Here is a 19,298-nt window from a genome sequence, read left to right as displayed (position 1 = left end):
GTGTGTGTGTGTGTGTGTGTGCTTAACCTAATAGCTTGTGGGCAACAATGCAACCAGTGATATTCACGGAGCCGGTTTGCCTGTTTTGAGAGACGAAAAACAGGCAAACATAACATAAGATTAACATAACTAAAACAAAACGATGATAAATCCAAATCAAACTGAAATTAGCAGATGACACTATTGAAATTGTGGAGGGCTATATTTATCTCGGTCAATTAAGTAATTTGAAGAGAAAACAAGATAAAGAGATAAACAGAAGAATCACACAAGGAAACACAGTATTTTGGTTGTATATCTGTTAGGAGATTTGCCTGTACGTAAAAAATAAAGCTATTTGATATGGGCACTACTCCAGTGTTGGTTACCTGTGGAAGTGAGACGTGAGCAACGATAAAAAAATAATAATAAAAAAAAAGCAGGAATACATATTGCGTATGGACTGAAAGCCTTGGAGAGAAGAATGCGCCACATAACAAAAAGAGATGGAATTAGGGATGAGAGCCTTTGAGAGATAACTGGAGTGAAATATACTATGAAGTGTTGTAAAGCATGTAAATGGAGATAGTTTGGTTATAGCAACAGAATGACAGACGAAAGGTGGACAAAATTAAGCTGAGAGGATACCAAGAAAGGTCACCAAAGTACAAGATGGAGGAATGTTCTACAAAAGTTTGACAATAGATGGTGAATATCGGCTAAAGACTGAAGTTACTGGAACGTTAAGGCGTGAGGCCTATATATATATATATATATATATATATATATATATATATATATATATATATATATATATATATATATACTGTATATATAAAAGAGCCCGTAAAAATATCCAGCAGTGGATGGAAACTGGCTATATTTTCAATTATTTTTAATGATTTTAAGAATTTAAATGTGTTAATGTACTAACCCTTGACTTCTTTGTGAGATAACTTCTTCACACCCAAATTATAAGCCTTCAAAAAAAAGAAAAAAAAAAGAGAACCTTCCTTAAAAGAACTACCATTTCAGTTTTGCTTGTTTGGAGACTCTCATTTCACGGGCTAGCAGATTCTTGAACTTTTTTGTTGTTGTTGTTATTCAATAATCGTTATTTCACTTATTTAAACATGCTGCTGCTGACTCAAATATCAACGTACAGCGGTAGAGTTTAATCTTATTAGTTTAAATACGTTTAAATATGTTAGTTTCAATATGTTAATGGTGTTTTTAACATATTTTTTTGCACGAAATTTTTTTGATGGGGAAAAGAAAATTGGTGATAATGTTTTTCTGCGTCCTCCGTTGTGCACACGGGTCAATACACAATGTTTTTCTATTCACTGCTACCAATCGTGCTTAATAAGTAAGTAAAAACTTAACTTTTCCTTTCATGGTGATTCTTATTTTTCACGGTTATTCCAGTATTTTTGAATACCCCATGTCATGTCAACATTTTTCAATATTCCAGTTGCTTTTTACAAGCTAACTAGATTCTAATTTCCCTTACGAAGAATGGATGTAAAATTTTTTTAGATCTTTAAAGACATGTCTTCTTAAAGATAAAATAGTCCGCGCGGTTAGCCTAATGGCTATGCGCTTCGCACTCCTGGGGAAGGAGTGTCCTTGGTTCGATTCGCGTCGACGACGTGAGGAACTCAAGGATCTTCTTCAGCTGTAGCCAAGTTAGCCGGTCTTGGGCGTGGACAGTAGGGTTTTTCTCCCAGTTTATCTGGGATTTTTCATCCCGCAAGCAAGCAAACGGCCCCGTGAACACACACTTGGATTACAGTCATGAATATTGTCTTTGGGGGGATGCAGCAGAGGGGTGGCGATCCGGCTGCATTAATACGCCAGTAACCCCTAATTAGAAGGGGACTCAACCCGTCCTAGGACGGACGAGAGGGATAGGACAGGAATGATAAAATAAAGTTTCATATCATTCATGGAAATTACCGTGTCGGAATTGCCACCAAAGCAACCAAGGCTACGAGACGAACGTATTATGTTTGTTTATTTTATTTATTTAGCGTATGATCATAAATTTATTTATATTTATAAAATATAAATATTTTATAAAATTATTAAAATTTTTATTTTTATTAGTATTGATTAATTATTATTATTATATATTAATAATATATCTATAAATATACAGATAGATAATGATCATACGCTAAATAAAGTAGGTTGGATACGGCACCATCTCTTTCTCGCTCTGTCTTATTTGCTTTATTCAGAGAGTCTTCAGCCGTAACAATTTTTCTGGAAATCGCGAGACAGCGGAACTAGACTTCAGCAACGCTGGCTACTAGTGATTTTAAGGTGTCGGGGGAAAGAGAGAGAAAGAAAATGAGTATCGTAGAATACTCAGCCCGGGCGGAAGAATTTTTCTAATCGTGATTCTAAAAAAAATTATAAAAAATAAGAAATCTTAAAAGGTTTAGTATTGTCTGAAATAGTAGTTATATGTTTTTTTTTTTTTTACATTGGCAAGCTCCCGGTTTCCAAAAAAGTTAGGATGTAAGACGATTACTCTAATCCGAACTACTATTTAATTCTAGTGCTGACTAGAATCGAAACTGCACAAACTTTCTTCTATAGACCTAGGATCCTGTTTTCAAGACTCATCGAGGGTTATATTTTCATATGCAAAGCAAAGCAAATAAAAGCCTAATGTTATTTCAGTGTTGATTTTAATATTTTTAACTTCGAGTTCAGGAAGAGAACCAATCATTAAATTTAATCTTTAAAAATGTTTTTTTTAAAAAAAAAAATTATATATACATATAAATCAGGACTGTGTAGCTCAGTGGAAGAGAGGTTTGCTTCCTCAGCGCAAAGCTGCCCGAAGAAAGGCCTTTGTTTAGTTTCGCCGAAAGAGGAATTTTTTTCTAAGCCATTCTTCGACCGGTTCCCGAGTTAGTCGATCTCTAGCACGGACAAGCTGGTTTTCTCGTCCTGTAAACTCAAGAAAATCGACTGTAGCACCCACACTCTTACAGACAATAATATATTGTGTTACCGAACCACGAGATGGCGACACTTCAGTCAATCGGATGCCACTTAAAATTAGTGACAGTCTTGGGCCAGCTATCTGTGATTGGCTACCAGCAGAGATTGAACTGCTTACTCTGTATCCAAAAGTTAGATACGGATAAAATGGCTCCGCGTACTATACGGGAACAAACGGCGTTAGCTGATAGTATATATACACATCATAGAGTACATAGATTCTTATTGTTATTATATATATAGGACCCTCTATGGAGTCTGTAGACCCAACACTGGCGGTCCACAAACTATCAATACCTGACATATTTTGCTCTGAATTCATTCACTGAAAAAGCGCTCACAACTGACTCTTTCAATTCATTCCACTCATTCACCACTCTCCAAGCAAAAATTATTGTCCTCACGCCCTTTGGTAACCACTCTTACATGATTTCCAGAGGCTAGGCATAATTATCCTGATATTAATATTAATGATGTACTGAAATATTTTTTCCACATCAATCCTAAAAAAATCCAAATTTATGCCGCTATCATTTTATAGCATTCCCCCTTGTTGACCTATCAACCAATCTCTTAACCCACAAAAATCTTCAATTTCTCTTCATATGGAGCATCCCACCACAGACCTGCAATCATCTTTATCACTTGCTCCTGAATCTGCTCTACATCTTCAACATGTTTAAGAAATCCAGGCTACCAGATCTGTGCAGTAATTCAATAAGCCTTATAAATAGGAACAATAACCTGATTATCTCTGCTTGTCAGAGTGATCTTCAATAATCAGATATTCCTATGTGCTGTTTTAGCCACTTTTGCAACATGCCCTCTAAACTTTAACTCCCTCTCCACTGCTACCCCCCCCCCCCAAATCCTTGGCTTCATCAATTTCCTGGAGCACGGGTCCATCAACATGGCATACATCTGGCGATCTTTTCACCTCAAAATACATAATATTAAAGTTTGCAGTATTAAATTGATATCTGCTCTCTTTTGCCCATACTGTCGGTCTATTTAAACATTCTGTAAAATTTCAACATGATCATTATTGTCTATTGCTCTATCCAATTTTACATCATTTGCAAAGAACTGAAATGTTCCTCCTCAGATCATATCCTATATTAGTAATGTGCAAATTAAATAGTAGTGGCACGCCACTAGTCTTCTACAGAACTCTGCTTCTGAATAGCTACTGTCTGGTATCTCTCAATCTCTATCCATCCCTATTTGCTGCAGTTTATGTATGAATTCCATGCGGTATCCTATCAAACGCCTTTGTGAAGCCCAACAGCATCACATGTAGCCATTACCTTTATCCACCTCAGCCATCACTTCATTATAAAAAGGAAGTTGCTGAAATACGATATACTGTTCACAAAACCATGCAGCCTACATACAGTACTCTTTCCTATTCACCCATTCTCGAATTTTATCTTGTACCAACTTCTCCAATCCAGTGATTACCACTCCTGAAATGTTGATCGGTAGATAATTCGCTATTTTTATCTTGAAGCATACTTTACGCAACGGAGCCATTTCTTCTCCCTCCACTCCCTTGGGACTCTACCAGAGCGGAGACTCAAACACTACACACTCAAAAGCACTACTAATTCCCTAGTACATTCTCGTAATACGCGAGCTGATATCTCATCCAAACCTAGCTGCATTCACATAAAGATTCTGTAATATCCTACATACCTCAAATTCCTTTACCTCTACGTCCACCTCTGCCATATCTATTATCGAAGTATGTTCACCTAGATGATACACCCTTGAAAAGTGATCAGTCAATAATTCAACTATTTCGTCTACTTCAGTCACTTTCCTACCATCTGAGTTCATCACGCCTGCTTAACGCAGCAACTTATCCATTTAATTCCCTACTTATTAATTCTCTTAACCGTAGGGTATGCTGTTGGCTATTCATATATATATATATATATATATATATATATATATATATATATATATAAGAAAAAAAATGTATATATATATATATATATATACATTTTTTTTTCTGTTTTTATTTATTTCTTTATTTTTTTTTTATTCATTTACTTTGTGCACCAAAAGTTGGTAAACTTATAGCACGTTATAATCGTGGAAGCCTGTTATGGCACATTAAAATAAATAGATGAATATGATGATTTACCCTTCAGTCGTGTCCGACTCTTGGTAGCTTTGTAGGTTGCTTTCCCCAATCCTCCAATTTTATCATGGCTTGGGACCGGCATATAGCTGACGAATAAAGCCTATGGCTGGGCCTTAAGTATTCTTGGCTGTAAATCCGTGTGTATGTGTGTGTGTGTGTGTGTGTGTGTTCACGGGCCGGTTTGTTTATTCTGAGGGACGAAAACCCAAGTTTCCGGGTGAATAACCCCTGTACCACCTAAAGGTGAGTTAACCGTATGAGACCGGTTAACTCACCTTTAGGATAAAAGTTCCTCACGCCACGGACGGGAATCGAACCCGGGTCTTTCCTACAAAAGCTTCGTCTATATGACTGAGCTACAGAAGCTCTTCCAATTCTTCGTGATGGGGAGAAACGCTTGGCTGTTAATTCTTTATTTTGTAGCCTGATTTGTTTCCTTTAGTGTAATACGAAGCATGAAAATATAACAAAAAAATCCTCCATGCTTTTTAGTTCCCTATAGGAAGTAGCAGAACTCCTAACCCTAAGCAACGCTTGATAATTGTTTCTCGTTCCTGAATGCTTGTATATTATTGCTTGAAATAATTCGAATTCGACTGCTATTCTGTTAAAATTGACAACTGAAAGAGAAAGAAAGAATTAGGGGGGGAGGGGGGGATATAGAATTTTAGTCGGCGACTAGAATCCATAGAATCTGTAACTGTTATAAGGGCTTTAAAAATTTTTTTTAAAAAACTGAGTTATACGAAATGATAGACTTTTCTCATCCCGAAAAATCGGAATTCACAGTTATAGCAAACATATCTGTGAAAGCAAATAGAATTATCTTGCCTATTACGGCACTAATTAGGTTTATGTGATGCCAAGTGATAGGCGTTGAGCCTAACATATTAGGGAAAATGAGGAAGTATTAGTATTTAGTAGTGGTGCTGTGATGATAAAGTTATCCGTAGTAAATATTGCAGAGAAGGATATGATGGTAGAAGGATCAATATATATGATGTGTCGCCAGTGGTGTAGCTAGAGCTTTTGCCGCCGGGGGCGGTCCCTGAGTTTGTCGTCCCTCTTAATACATCATTAAAAGGATATATATATATATAGATATATATATAGATATATATATATATATATATATATATATATATATATATATATATATATATATATATATATATATATATATATATATATATATAGACAGATACCAAAAACACTACAAAAAGTCAAAACGGACGTACAGGGAAATAAATTAAAACACTATGTTTATTTTTGAAGTAAAACTTTAATTTCAACATTCTCAGATGTTATTTTTCTTGCTTTTCTGTTAGCAAAATTGTCGATGATAATGGCGAAGTCTCTTTCATAATAATGTAGGTAATTCTTAATCTATTTTATTTAGAAAAACTCCTCTCACAACTAGCAACACCTACAGCAATTATGAGGAAAATTCAAAGTACTATTATTTGGAAATGAGTTCTCGAGACTGTATTTTAGAATTAACTGCAAAAATTCAAAAAGGTTCAAAGTGTCGCCCGGGGAGGACGGCCCCAACCGCCTACCTAGCTACGCCTCTCTGTGCTGCTACTGCTCGAGATGAAGATAACTAAGCATTCTCATATACCCCAATTATTTGCTGAATTTGAAGATATTTTTGACGTTATGTGTCTCATAATATGCTGAAATCTGTATAGTAACAGCAAATTATAACTTATATATCTGTGTATATTATATATTTGTATATAACTTATATACAAATTTTATATCATATCCCGTACACTTCATAGTGATATTTATAAAAGGATCATATTAATCAATTTTGTTGAGTATTTGTAAAATTCTACTGGTTTTCATATCAAGGTGAAACATGATAAATAGGTTTCATTTTGAAATAAAAAGAATAAACTTCTGCTGAAATAAAAACTGTGCGCATGAAAATGTCTTTAAAAGAATTAACGGGAAAAAATTTACTTTTCGTATGTTGCGTGCACATATTACAACTGAAAGTTTCCTTCGCATTACTTCGGATTTAGGTATATATCTTTCTGACAAATTGTTGATTTTTAAATAAAAAGAAGTATCAACATAACTAATTACTTGACAAGTCCAGTGCATACTGTATATTAAAACGATTTAGATGTAGTTGTTATACAGAAAATAATAACACTGCGCATCATATTTCGACACAACGCACCGAGGACAAGGTGGGAGTGCAGTGCCGTAAAAGCCTTTGCAGCCTATCCCATCAATCCCCGCATGGGATATGCCACTTTTTCTGTGGGGTGGATATTTTATGAAAGGGACGAATAATCAATGTTTCCACAACATTAATGCTATTGTCATTTAATTTGCAAAGTTCTGGGAGGATAGTGTGCAGATAGGCTCTTCACTTATAATATTAGTAGTAGCACTTGCTATAAATATAAAAGTATTCAAATAAATTCGATGACACTAAGAAAATATGTTATAGATCCCGGATGTGGGCTACCTTGGTTGCGGTGCCGTGAATGCTAGCAACGAGTTGTGATCATCTGAAATCTGAGCTGTTTGAACGGCAGTCCTTTGGGACGTTACTGCTAGTGTAATAGACTTAGCAATTGAACCTGATTTGTACTGTTCGTTAGAATCTTTTAGCATTAAAAATGGTAAGTTATAAATCGTGACATCCATTTTTAAAAAATATTGTTAACTGCTGTGGTGGAGTATGCCTTTACTTAATTGGTTAAGCCTCTCTCTAGGATTCTGTTGTAATCTTAAAATGAGATGTGATGCTCTTAAGAGGTGGATATGTATTGAGTTTTATTCATCTTGTTTTCCGAAAATGGTGCTCTTTTTTTTTTTTTTCTACTGATCAGAATATGTATATAAATTGCATCAATGGTTATTTCAGACCCGAAGAATGTATCCGTAGGTATATTCAGTTTAATGATAACAAGTAAAGGTTCAGAAGCAGTCTGAGTTGAATAGCAGTTATAAACTAATGTAATAATAATAAAATTATGGAATTTGCAGGTACAAGTCATGCGGTTATTTTAGTTTGCATGACTACCAAACTCATGTCCAAATTTATTAAAAAAATCAGCCAGTTGCCAGAACTAACGACTTAATTACAAATTAGATAATAGTATAATACATATAATACAGTGTGTTGTTGAGAGAAAAAAAAAATGGTTACTGGCGTAAATAACACATATCTACAAATCGTAGTGTAGAAGTTAGAATAGGAGATATTGGTATTGCACAGTGTTCAGATAACATTAATGGGCTGTTTCATATGCATATTAAATTCTTAAGGATTACAAAAATAATTTGTAATCTTATACTGGAATTATCAGCACTAACCTTTTGGGTATTATCATTTATAGCCAGAAAAAAATTCGTATAGGAAGCAGCATCAGACCAAATTTTGCACCTTATTCATCATTAAAATACTTTTATATAATATTTACCAATGTATGTGTGTAAACAAATTGTTCCTGATAATACCAGTAGTACTGGCCTAGCTGTGCAGCTAATATCCTACATGTGTATAAGGACATTAACATGACCTTGCATAAAGGGCTGTTAAAATTCCTGTGCTTCCATTGCTATGCTTCAAATCAAACACAGAAATCAGATCCTTATATTCTGTTAAGATGCCATCTAAGGAACTTGCATCTTAACAGAGCATAAGGATCTGATTTCTATGTTTGATTTGAAGCATAGCAATCAGATACATTAAATAATTCATCATTCAGATAGGAAGATCAGTGATTCTATTAACATAAACTATTTTATCTTTTGTCTTCTGAAAGCCTTTCTTTCAGAGCTGGTGATCTGTTCCTTATTCTGCCATTCCAAACTCTGAGCTTACAATGAACATTACTTATTTCCATTCATGCTAATCCAAAAGACATACTCTGCTCTAAAGTAAACATTGCTTTTTTTCTAGGATATAAGAAATGCAAATCATGGGTTGCCACACGTAAGAATTGTTATGCAGTGCCCTTTAGTAGGAAAGATGTAATGTTTTAAGAAATGATATATGAAATTTTCATTTCTTATATCATCAAGCTGCTAATGGCATATAAATCATGAACTAAATTTGTAATATCCTTTATAATCTTGTTCTGCATAACAATGTTTGTAACAACCTGAACACTTCCATACGATATTTCTATTTAATAATTATCTGGATATTTTAAGCTTAGTCAATAACTGATCCCATTATCCTTTATATTGCTTTGCTTCATATGAATTGTAAATGTTGTGATATTTTATTTTGGTATTTTTGTGGTGTACCAAATTGTGGTGATTTTTGTGGTCAATGTATAAAAGAAGTTTTGACATTTTTGAATTGTAAAGTGAAGCGCATACAAAATGATAAGTTACGCATTCTGAATGTAAATTATTTCTTTGTTTCTTTAACCCATCCAGTAGCTATATTGTCATTCAGATCCAGTCTGGAATTCAAGGAATGATTTTTTAAATGCTTTATAGCTGAGGATGAGTTAACTGTTTTTTTTCTTTCCCTAAAACAGGTATATGTGGGCCAGAGAACATATATATTTGTTACATCCTATATAGACAGGATTAATTGCATTATCATAACATTAAGTTTACATGAAGATGAGACATTTTGACATACCATCCATTGAGCCCAACATGTAAAGAATAAGAAGGAAAATAACTGCACAAGAATTTGATTTTGTATTGTTTTTTATTACAAATAATTATAATGTACAGAGTGTATCACTTATATGAAAATAATATTTGGATGTCTGATTTTATTTAAGAAAGATTAGAGGAAGATTTCAATATGTTTAAATTCATAAGAAAATAGTCATAGTTGTCAAGCTTCATTCCTCTCCTTAATTTGCCACCATTACAAAACATAAAATAAATGAGCTTATTTTCATATAATTTTCATGTTGTGAAACCATTCTGGTATGACAATTAAACTGTAAATTTTCATTCAAATATTGTCTTTGTTTGATTATTTTAAAATTTTGATAAATGAATTAAATTAATTTGAAATCATGTGTAATTTTTTTTAAATTGCATGTAATTTAAAAAATATATTGTGGGTGAGATACCTACAGAAACTGTTGCTGCAAGAGAAAGTAATGACCAAAGCGAATGGAAGACCTGAGCAAGCAAGAGAATATATGATAGAGCAGGGGAGTAGGATAGGAGAGTTTATGAACGGAGAGCCGCATTCATGCAGCTCTATTGCATGAATGAAGACAATGGGATAGAAGGAACATAAAGCAGATAGGGCAATAAATGGAGGGGATCATCAAGGTGAACAGAGAGAGAGACTATGTGAGAAAATGTAGATGATGGTTACAGGGGTGGATGGTTGAGTGTGCAAGAAAGGATATAGGGTAACATTTGGGTCTGTAGAGAGATGTAATATCAGTGGTGGTAGAGAGAAATTGTTGAGGCGGGCAGGAGTTGCATGGAGGAGTCATATTCTAGAACCAGAAATGAAATTAATAAATAAATGTTTACAAATATATTCAAAGTAAGGGGAATGAAATGATAGTGTTAACAGTTCATTTGCCATGTGTTAAGTGCTGAGAGAAACTCATGCTAGAGGTTTAATGGAGTGAGACAGCACTAAGAGAGGATTACAAATTGTTATTTAATTCCTCCAGTATTTTGTCTCAATCACCGAGATATCAGGGAGTACAATATGAGACTTGTATCAAAATACACAAACAAACAAACGAAATTCTTCCATAATTTATCATCATCATCATCAAATTCCTACCATATATCCTCAAGGGGTGTACAGGATATGATAGTACTACATGAAAAAAATTACATCATTACTAACTTCCTATCTACAATTTTCCTTCAAATCAGTCTGTTACTTGTCAAGACTCCAACATCATCATCAGATCTTATATTTCTATCATCTAAGGCACTTTGTACCATATCAATCCACCTATATCTTGGTCTTCCTCTGCAAACCTGGCAGAGAACACTTGTTTTGCTAATCTTTCTTCGCCCATTCTGTTTAAATGACCATACCACCTGAGATTAGCTCTGTTAACGCATTCCTGGATGCTGAGAATGTCAAGTTCTTTCCTAATATCCTCGTTTTTAATATGATATTGCCATTGATGCCATCTGTTCACGCCTATAATCTTTCTCAGGATTCTCGTATCTGTGGTCTCTAGTCTTTGGTCAAGTGTTTTACTTCTGACCCAGCTCTCAGATCCATAAGTTAAAACTGGTTTGAACATTGTCTTGTATACAGCTAATTTAGTGTTCTGACTAATTTCTCTCTTATTCCATATGAATTTATTCAATTGACTTCCCACCATACCAGCTTTGCTGATTCTGTTGTCTATTTCTATATTTAATTTACCATCTTCAGTAAAAATTGTGCCTAAGTAGCTGAAATGTTTTACTTGTTCCACAGGTTCTCCATTCACAACACAGTTGACATTTTCAATGATTCTGCCTATTTTCATTGTCTTTGTCTTTTTATTGCTGACCTTCATACCATATCTATTACAGCAGCTATTCAATTTAGTCAGAGAATCTGACAGACTTGTAGCAGATTTATTTAGAAGTATAACAACATCTGCATAAAGCAAAGAGCTGACATTAACATCTCCAATTTTGATATCATGTTTAATACCACTTTCCTTCATAACGTGATCCATAAAGATAATGAATAACAGAGGGGATAATGTACATCCTTGTCTCACACCAGATTTAACATTAAACCATCTTCCTGTACTTCCTTCAATTCTAACTGCTGACTTACAACTCAAATAAAGACTAAGTATTGCTTGGTATAATGTCCCATTGACACCATATAACTGTAGTGTATTGAATAGCTTCTCTCTTGGCACCTTGTCATATGCCTTTTCCAAATCGACAAAACTTAAATACAGCTCTTTATTATATTCCCATGCTTTCTCGACTATTTGTCGTAAAGTGAAGATCTGATCCTGACACCCTCTATTTGGCCTGAATCCAGCTTGTTCTTTACCAAGCTTTTCTTCCACAATTCTTCTCAACTGTTTCTCAAGTATACTTGCATAGATCTTGCCAGGAACACTCGGTAGGGAAATACTTCTGTAATTCTCACATTCAGTTTTATTTCCCTTTTTATATATGGGTACTATGAGAACTCTTCTCCAATCATCGGGAATTTGTCCCGATGATTGGACTAGAGTATAAATTCCATAATTTATAGCATGGGAAATCTGTGTCATCTACAGATTCCCCATGTTATAAATTAGCAAAATAATTAGTGAGCTTCCTTATCCGCCTCATTGGTCATACCACTTCCTATATAAAAAACTATTCATTGGAAACTTCTATTGAGAATTTAATATTAAATAATACCGATATTTTGGTTAGCTTAGATATCACCAATATTCCCTTAAATGACACTTTATCAATTACTTATAAAGAAAATTTTTCCTCCTGATATTACGGATTTGTTTTCCTTTTCTATCAATTGTGGATATTTCTCTTGGAAGCACAAAATGTATAAACAGGTAGAGGGTGCCTTTATGAGTTTTCTCACCACTCACCTGCCATTTTTATTATGGAATATTTTGATAAACAAGCTCTTGACTCAGCCCCTCTCAAACCTTCTATCTGGTTAAGATATGTGGATGATGTGTTCTCCATTTGGCCTCATGACCCAGACACATTACTCTTTCCTCTCTCACCTCAATAGTCCTTGCCCTAGAATCCAGTTTACCATGGAAAAAGAATTAAACCATTAGCCTTTGAAGATACCTTAATAATACACCTACCCAATGGTAACCTGACCTTTTCAGTATACAGAAAGCCCACCCATACAGGCAGATACATTCATAAACTTTCCCATCACCTTCCTTCTCAACGATATGATATTAAAACACTAACTAATAGAGCCCATAATCTTTGTTCCAGTGAGTTCTCCTTTAGAAAAATTAGAGTTTTAAAGAAATACAATCTCTGCATGACTTTCAACCCACACTGAAAGCTTGCTACCTTTATATGTTCTACTCACGATAAGCTCCCTCCTCTCTGTGTGCCTGGAATATATAAAGTGCCATGTTCCTGCAAGTTGACTTACCATTGATAGACAGGAAGATCAGCGAACATCCACAGAACATAAAAAAATACATCTGCAGTCATGATTATGGTTAATTGCAGACCATGCTCCATCACAGCAAATTTAGAAGAAAGACTTTTTGAAATCTGCAGCTGTTCTCAGAAATCAGCCTAATTGAAATAAATATGTTGCATTAAACTTCCCAAAATATGGAAAACACTAATACTTTGAATTCCCAGTTAGGCTGCCAACAGGTGCCCACAGAGGGTGTCCCTTGTGGGCACCTGTTAGCAGCCCCACCTAGTTAGGACTCTAGTCTTTCACTTAGTTTTGTGTTGCCCTTTGTGTTCATGTTATGTCTCATTTTGTACTCCCTGATGATGTCTCAGTGACAGATGAAATATTGGAAGAATTAAATATTTTTAATCCTTTCTCAGTGCTATTTCACTCCATTAAGCTTCTATGCAACAATGAATGGGTAAGAGAGTGTGCTACCATTTCATTGTTGCAAAGTGTAAGGTTTTAAAATTTGGATAGTGAAGATGGGATATGAACAGTGCCGGATTTACGTATAAGCTAAAAAAAGCTACAGGTTAGGGCCTCGCAATCTGCTGGGGCCTCAAATAAAATAACAAAAAGACTAGCTGATCAGGGCAGCGAAGTGGATTATGGCAATCATGTTAAGAATACTGACATGCATAAGTAAGAATGTTATGATTCCATTGCATAAGGCCTTGATCACACTGCATATGGTTTACTGTGCACAGATTTAGTCGCCTGGTTTTCAAATGAGGAAAGAGATTTTGGAGAGGGTTCAAAGATGATTGACTAAGGTGGTTTCGGGTCTCTGTAATGTTGAGTATGAGGAGAGATCGAGGGAATGAAAATTGCAAAGCCTACTAGTAAAATATAAGGGAAGCATGATCAAGACATAAGTTGGTGAGGGATAATTACCATATAAAACTGAATAAGATTTGTTGTAGAATGGCTTTGGAGCTATTGGAGAGTGTGGAGAGTTGGTTAGAGAGTGGGTATGTTCACTCGGTCTGGTTAGCTGGGTGGTTAACATCCGACCAATAGGATGCAAGTTTGAATCCCTGTCATAGGCATGGATTTGTACCATTAGGAGATGGATAAATTCCATTGCCCAGTCTGAGACTACTTCCCAGCTTATTGGAAGACTGCAGTGACTTAAAAGTTCCATGTTTTGGTCTTTATAGTGGGGTTTTCAGACCGAAAAATATTTTATGGATGGAAGATACATAAAAGTCTTTTCTTAAAGATAAAAAAAAAAAAAAACTGTCAGCTGATTTTATGAAAGAAAACTTAAAATATTAATAATTGCAGAATTAAATTAAAAGTAAGTATAAGTAAATATATATAAAACAAATAAAAAAACTAATTTATGAATAAACCCTGAACCTTGATAGTTCTATTACTGAAGTATCATTTACATAACACTGTATTTTTATGTAAAAGACTTTGAGTTGCATTCAGCATTTTAATGTTTTTATGCTGTTAATGATGAATGCTTGTTGAGAGTATTGTTTTTCAGAAAGATATACAATCATGCATGTGATCACAGTTCAGTTTAATGGAATGAAAACAGCATGAAGTAATTAACGAGAAGTTTTTAATAGCCACAATATTTTGTCTATCACAGAGACATCTTCTAGGAACAATATAAAGATTTTAATAACACAAAAAAAAAACAAAAAAAAAACCACAAGTGGCAGATATTAGATTAGATGCTTGAAGTCCTGAGAAGGATGCTGTTGGGCAGGGTCTATGAATTAGCGTTTTACAAATCTTGGGGAGTTTAACACAGCCGTATTCCTTTTTGATTTGGTTGGTTTTTAAATGCACTGCTGATTCCAAAAATTAGTCTCTGAAGTTTGTGTTTGATTGCTGTAAAGCATAATAGTTTTCCCATTTAATTCTGTATAAAGTATCCAAGGCATGTTCAGCTATGAATTTTTAGATGAATCATATATACAGGTTGATCAAAATCTAAGTATCCCTGCTTAAGGCCTTGTGAATTGCCATCCAGTGATCCAAATGGTACGAAACTTGGCAGGAATACATTTTGCTGTGGAAGCAATATGTGATTAAAAGAGAAGTAGTTCCAAAATTCACCACCAGGGGCATTGTAAACACCAAATGCTTGGAATTTGCATATCATGCAAGTCATCAGGTGCCAGGAGGCTTTAAAAATATGTTTTTTCCCTTCATTCTGGTTGTTAATACCGTCCACAATGATAGCACTAACCTTGCCCCAGTGTGCTTTATTCATGAAGCTGTACTATGTAAACAATTGCAATGCTGTTTATGCACTCCACTAATTTCTTTGCCTGAACAAATGTTGACGAGGCCCACTAGCTCCATGTGCTCTGCAATGAATGATTAGTCATTTTGAAGAAACGGGGTAATTCAGAGGTAGACCTGGCAGAGGTTTAGCAACCTCTGCAGGTCTACAAACCATGTTCACAACAAGTGAATGAAATTGCTACTGCTATTGTGGAACAGGTGAAGAATAACTCCATTGGTTCCTGCAGTGCACATGCTGTATCAAGACCAACTGTCTGGAAAATTCCACAGATAATTCCATTTCTACCCATTCAAGATAACCCTGACACAGTAGTTGCACCTGAAGGACTTTGAAAGTTGACTGACATTTGCTTTAACATTCCTTGCTCGAGTGGAGTTAAAAGTTGCATGGCCTTGGATGATTTTGTGGGGAGACAAAAGCTCACCGTCACCTGAATAGAACTGTGAATAGCCACAGTTGCCGGGTATGGGCTACACAAAATCTGCATATAATCCAACAAATCCATTTGCATTCTTCTTTTAGGACATTCGCCATCAGGGTCCTGTGACCTGCTCAGTTATTGCTGAGAGGTATTGCGATATGATAAACAATTTTGTTGTGCCACAGTTACAGCAGAACCTCTGCATGGATTCAGTCATTTTCATGCAAGATGTGCCCCCTCCACACATTGGTTCATTCATACAGGAGGTTCTTTGAGAACATTCATTGAAGCCAGAGTGATCAGCCATGTGTTTCCCACTGCATAGCCACCTCGTTCTCCTCATCTGACCTCCTGTAATTTCTGGCTCAGGGGATTTCTCAAAGATAGCTTTATTGAGATCATCCTGATAACTTGGCATTGCTGAAAAACAGCACGACAAAACATCAGTCCTGACCAGCTGTGTTCTGCAGTTGAATACACTGTGCAAAGGATGTAGTTTGTAGCATATTGGGAAGGGCAGTACACTTCTTACAACTATGTTCAGCACATCATACACCATCCCCTGGTGATGAATAATTTTGGAACTACTGTTTTCCTTCAGATATCTCTTCTGCATGAAGCATGCCTACAAAGTTTTGCTGCATTTCGATCACTTGGGTGGCACTTAACGAGGCCTTAAATAGAGATACTTTAATTTTGATCGCTGTGTGTGTGTGTGTGAGAGAGAGAGATATGCAAGCAAAACCTATTATCTTGGAAACATAGAAATCATGTCATATTCATCATTTTAGGGTGAACAAATAAAGGAGAATAATTTTTTTAGGCTTAGTTATGATTTCAAAAAGGATGACTGAATCAGTTTGTGATCATTTCAGTTTGTAAGTAGTTTATTTAGGTAGTATTTATAATAGGATTAGTGCACTTTTTTTTTGACATTGCCATGAGACCTAAAGAAAAATTAAAGAGTTAGTTTTAATGAATTAGAATTTGGATGTAAGATTTGTGTGTGAAAATTGTCACATTTGGAATTATGTCAGCTATATGAAGGGCAAAGGAAATGGTGAAGATATTAGGTTTTAAAATGAGATTCCCCTTTCCCATTAATCAATCATCCATGCTAACATTTGCTTAGAAATAGTTGAATTAAAACAAATTTTGTAGATAGTAACGCATAAGATTGTGGTTTTTTTTGTTAAGCACCATTCCATCATGTGAGGTTCTGTATAACCTTGCACATTGCTGAAGTATATAGACAGGATTAAGTAAGAAGGAAGGAATCTGTTGATATTTTTCATGAAAACCTGGCATGTTGGGAAACACTTACAAAAGAAAAATGTTCAAGTGAAAAAAACAAATGGAGTGACAGGAGGAGGAGAAGTAGGTTTGTGTGTAGGTGGAATCTTAAAGGAGGTTGACAGCCATTGTTTATGTTTCAGTAAGCTTAGTGGGAAAATGATAACATTTCATTTGAGCAGCATACATGAGACTACCTAAGAAAAGACATGAGACCATCTCTGAAATGGTGTTTGGAGTCAGTCGGTTAACCTATTTGATCCCAAGAATTTTTTTTTTTCAAAACGGCAATTTTTTTTTCATATTATTTAGTTGAAAATGTGTCAAAATGCTGCACCATACTGGCAGTTAAAAAAAAAAAAAAAAAAAAAAAAAAAAAAAAAAAAAGCATAATTTTTAAAAAAAGTGTGTACTCGTATGAGTACAATGGGCAGATCAGGTATCAAAATTAACAAACTGCTTAGCAGAGTGATGCCCAAAATACTTGATCATGACTTCATTGATTGAGAGACGTTTGTTGAATATGCCAAACTGTTGGAATTTTTTATTTAGTTTATCCATTAGAGGTCTTATTTTATACATTTTATCGTTTTTATCTATTTGTGAATTATTGGCCAAATGTAGATATTTCTTGATTTCTTGAAAACGGTTCCTTGATATACTGCTGGTCACTGGGGGAACCAGAAGATCCTTATGTAAACACCAATAGTGACGCGCTCTTGGCAACCTGTGGTATCCACTCAAAAGTAGAATTACGATAAATACCTTGATGTCTTCTTCAGTTACTTGAAATACATGATTATTGTTCTGCGTAACATACAAATTGGTCAGTTCAATAATAACGGTAATAATTTCTTTATCGATAAATCTTTCAAATATTTCAACTGGAGTTTTATTTTTGATTTGGTCCTTCACATTACTCAGATGGTCCATATACCCTGTAGTCACTGCCATGCTGATGTCTAAGATCTTCTGTCCATACGGGCTCATTGGTAATTACTTTACCTTGCGCAGCCAAGCAATGTTGTCTTATCGTGACTAGAGGAAGATCATCATCATCATCACTGTCTGATTCATCACTGGCATAATGAAGCTCTATTTCCCCTGGAACGTCAGTGGGAAGGTGGTCAGGCTGAAGATCATCATCATCATCAATATCTTCATTATCCATTTAATAATCAACATCAGGAGGAATGATAACTACGGATATATCTTGGTGATTGGAATTTGCTACGTTGTCCGCAGCTAACCCAAGTGTTCTGTAACGCTTTCCATAAAATTGAACTGGACTTATTGGCTGAAATTCATCGGGGTCCATTTTTTCAGAGGTACTAAACCTAGAACAAAAAATATATATATTGAATCCTTATAAGCCCACCGTTCTCAAATGAGTACAAGTCCATTTTGTATGTGTTCTCAACCCATAATCAAACAGAGGTGCTGATATATAAAAAATGTATTTAGTACTTACCTTTTGTAACACATAAAGTCAGCACAATGAAAAAATACTCAAAAAACTACAAGAAATAAAGTACTTGAATTATCATACAGGAATTGACAGGTCAGTTTTAGAATACGTACTGGAAAACTATGACTACAGCATCACCTAACTTTTAATTTGTGAAAATGTGGCAGAATAGGACTAAATGGATAGATAGTAATATCTTGAACTTCTATTCAAGAATGGCAAGTCATTAGAGGCTATTGATGTGGTGTGTATGCAGTAATGTTCGACAAATTTCCAAAAAAAAAGCTAACCCTGTATGATTTTTTGTATATTATTAAAGGTGAGTGAAGGGGAATTGAGATTATTGAAAAACAGAATTGAAGGTAGTAGGGTTCCTCTTATCCCACTGAAGAATGTCACAAAAATCTGTGTTGACGGCAGTTGGCAGTTATAAATATGGAAACTCAGAATGTTTGTGCTCTGCAAGGTTTGTCAAATGAGTAAGAGTAATTAAATGCTTATGTAATGTATAGTGATCATCTAGAGCAGAGATTTCGAAACTGTGTGTCAGCTGTAGTGTGAAGGTGTGTCGCACGAACATAAAGCGTTAAA

The 19,298-nt window shown here is 35.0% G+C and overlaps 1 protein-coding gene and 1 long non-coding RNA gene across 2 annotated transcripts in view; one reads left to right on the top strand and one right to left on the bottom strand.

Moving 5' to 3' along the window:
* The window catches only part of LOC150101441 (uncharacterized), a 97,690-nt gene extending 90,416 nt beyond the window's left edge, over nucleotides 1-7,274 (bottom strand). The window contains exon 1 of the long non-coding RNA XR_016549022.1: nucleotides 7,115-7,274. This is a non-coding gene — a long non-coding RNA (uncharacterized LOC150101441). The remainder of the gene's footprint in view (nucleotides 1-7,114) is intronic.
* Nucleotides 7,275-7,437: 163 nt separating this feature from the next.
* LOC150101440 (calcineurin subunit B type 2) overlaps nucleotides 7,438-19,298 on the top strand; it is a 76,371-nt gene continuing 64,510 nt past the window's right edge. The window contains exon 1 of the mRNA XM_090400973.1: nucleotides 7,438-7,788. Within this exon, the coding sequence (XP_090257099.1) occupies nucleotides 7,786-7,788 (3 nt within the window). The 5' untranslated portion in view covers nucleotides 7,438-7,785. The remainder of the gene's footprint in view (nucleotides 7,789-19,298) is intronic.

The sequence above is a fragment of the Typopeltis vanoorti genome, chromosome 11, assembly GCF_054136105.1.
Source record: "Typopeltis vanoorti isolate ZY-2024b chromosome 11, IOZ_Tvanoo_1.0, whole genome shotgun sequence".
In the NCBI taxonomy this organism is placed as follows: domain Eukaryota; kingdom Metazoa; phylum Arthropoda; class Arachnida; order Uropygi; family Thelyphonidae; genus Typopeltis; species Typopeltis vanoorti.
This window is presented reverse-complemented; position numbering and strand designations above follow the sequence as displayed.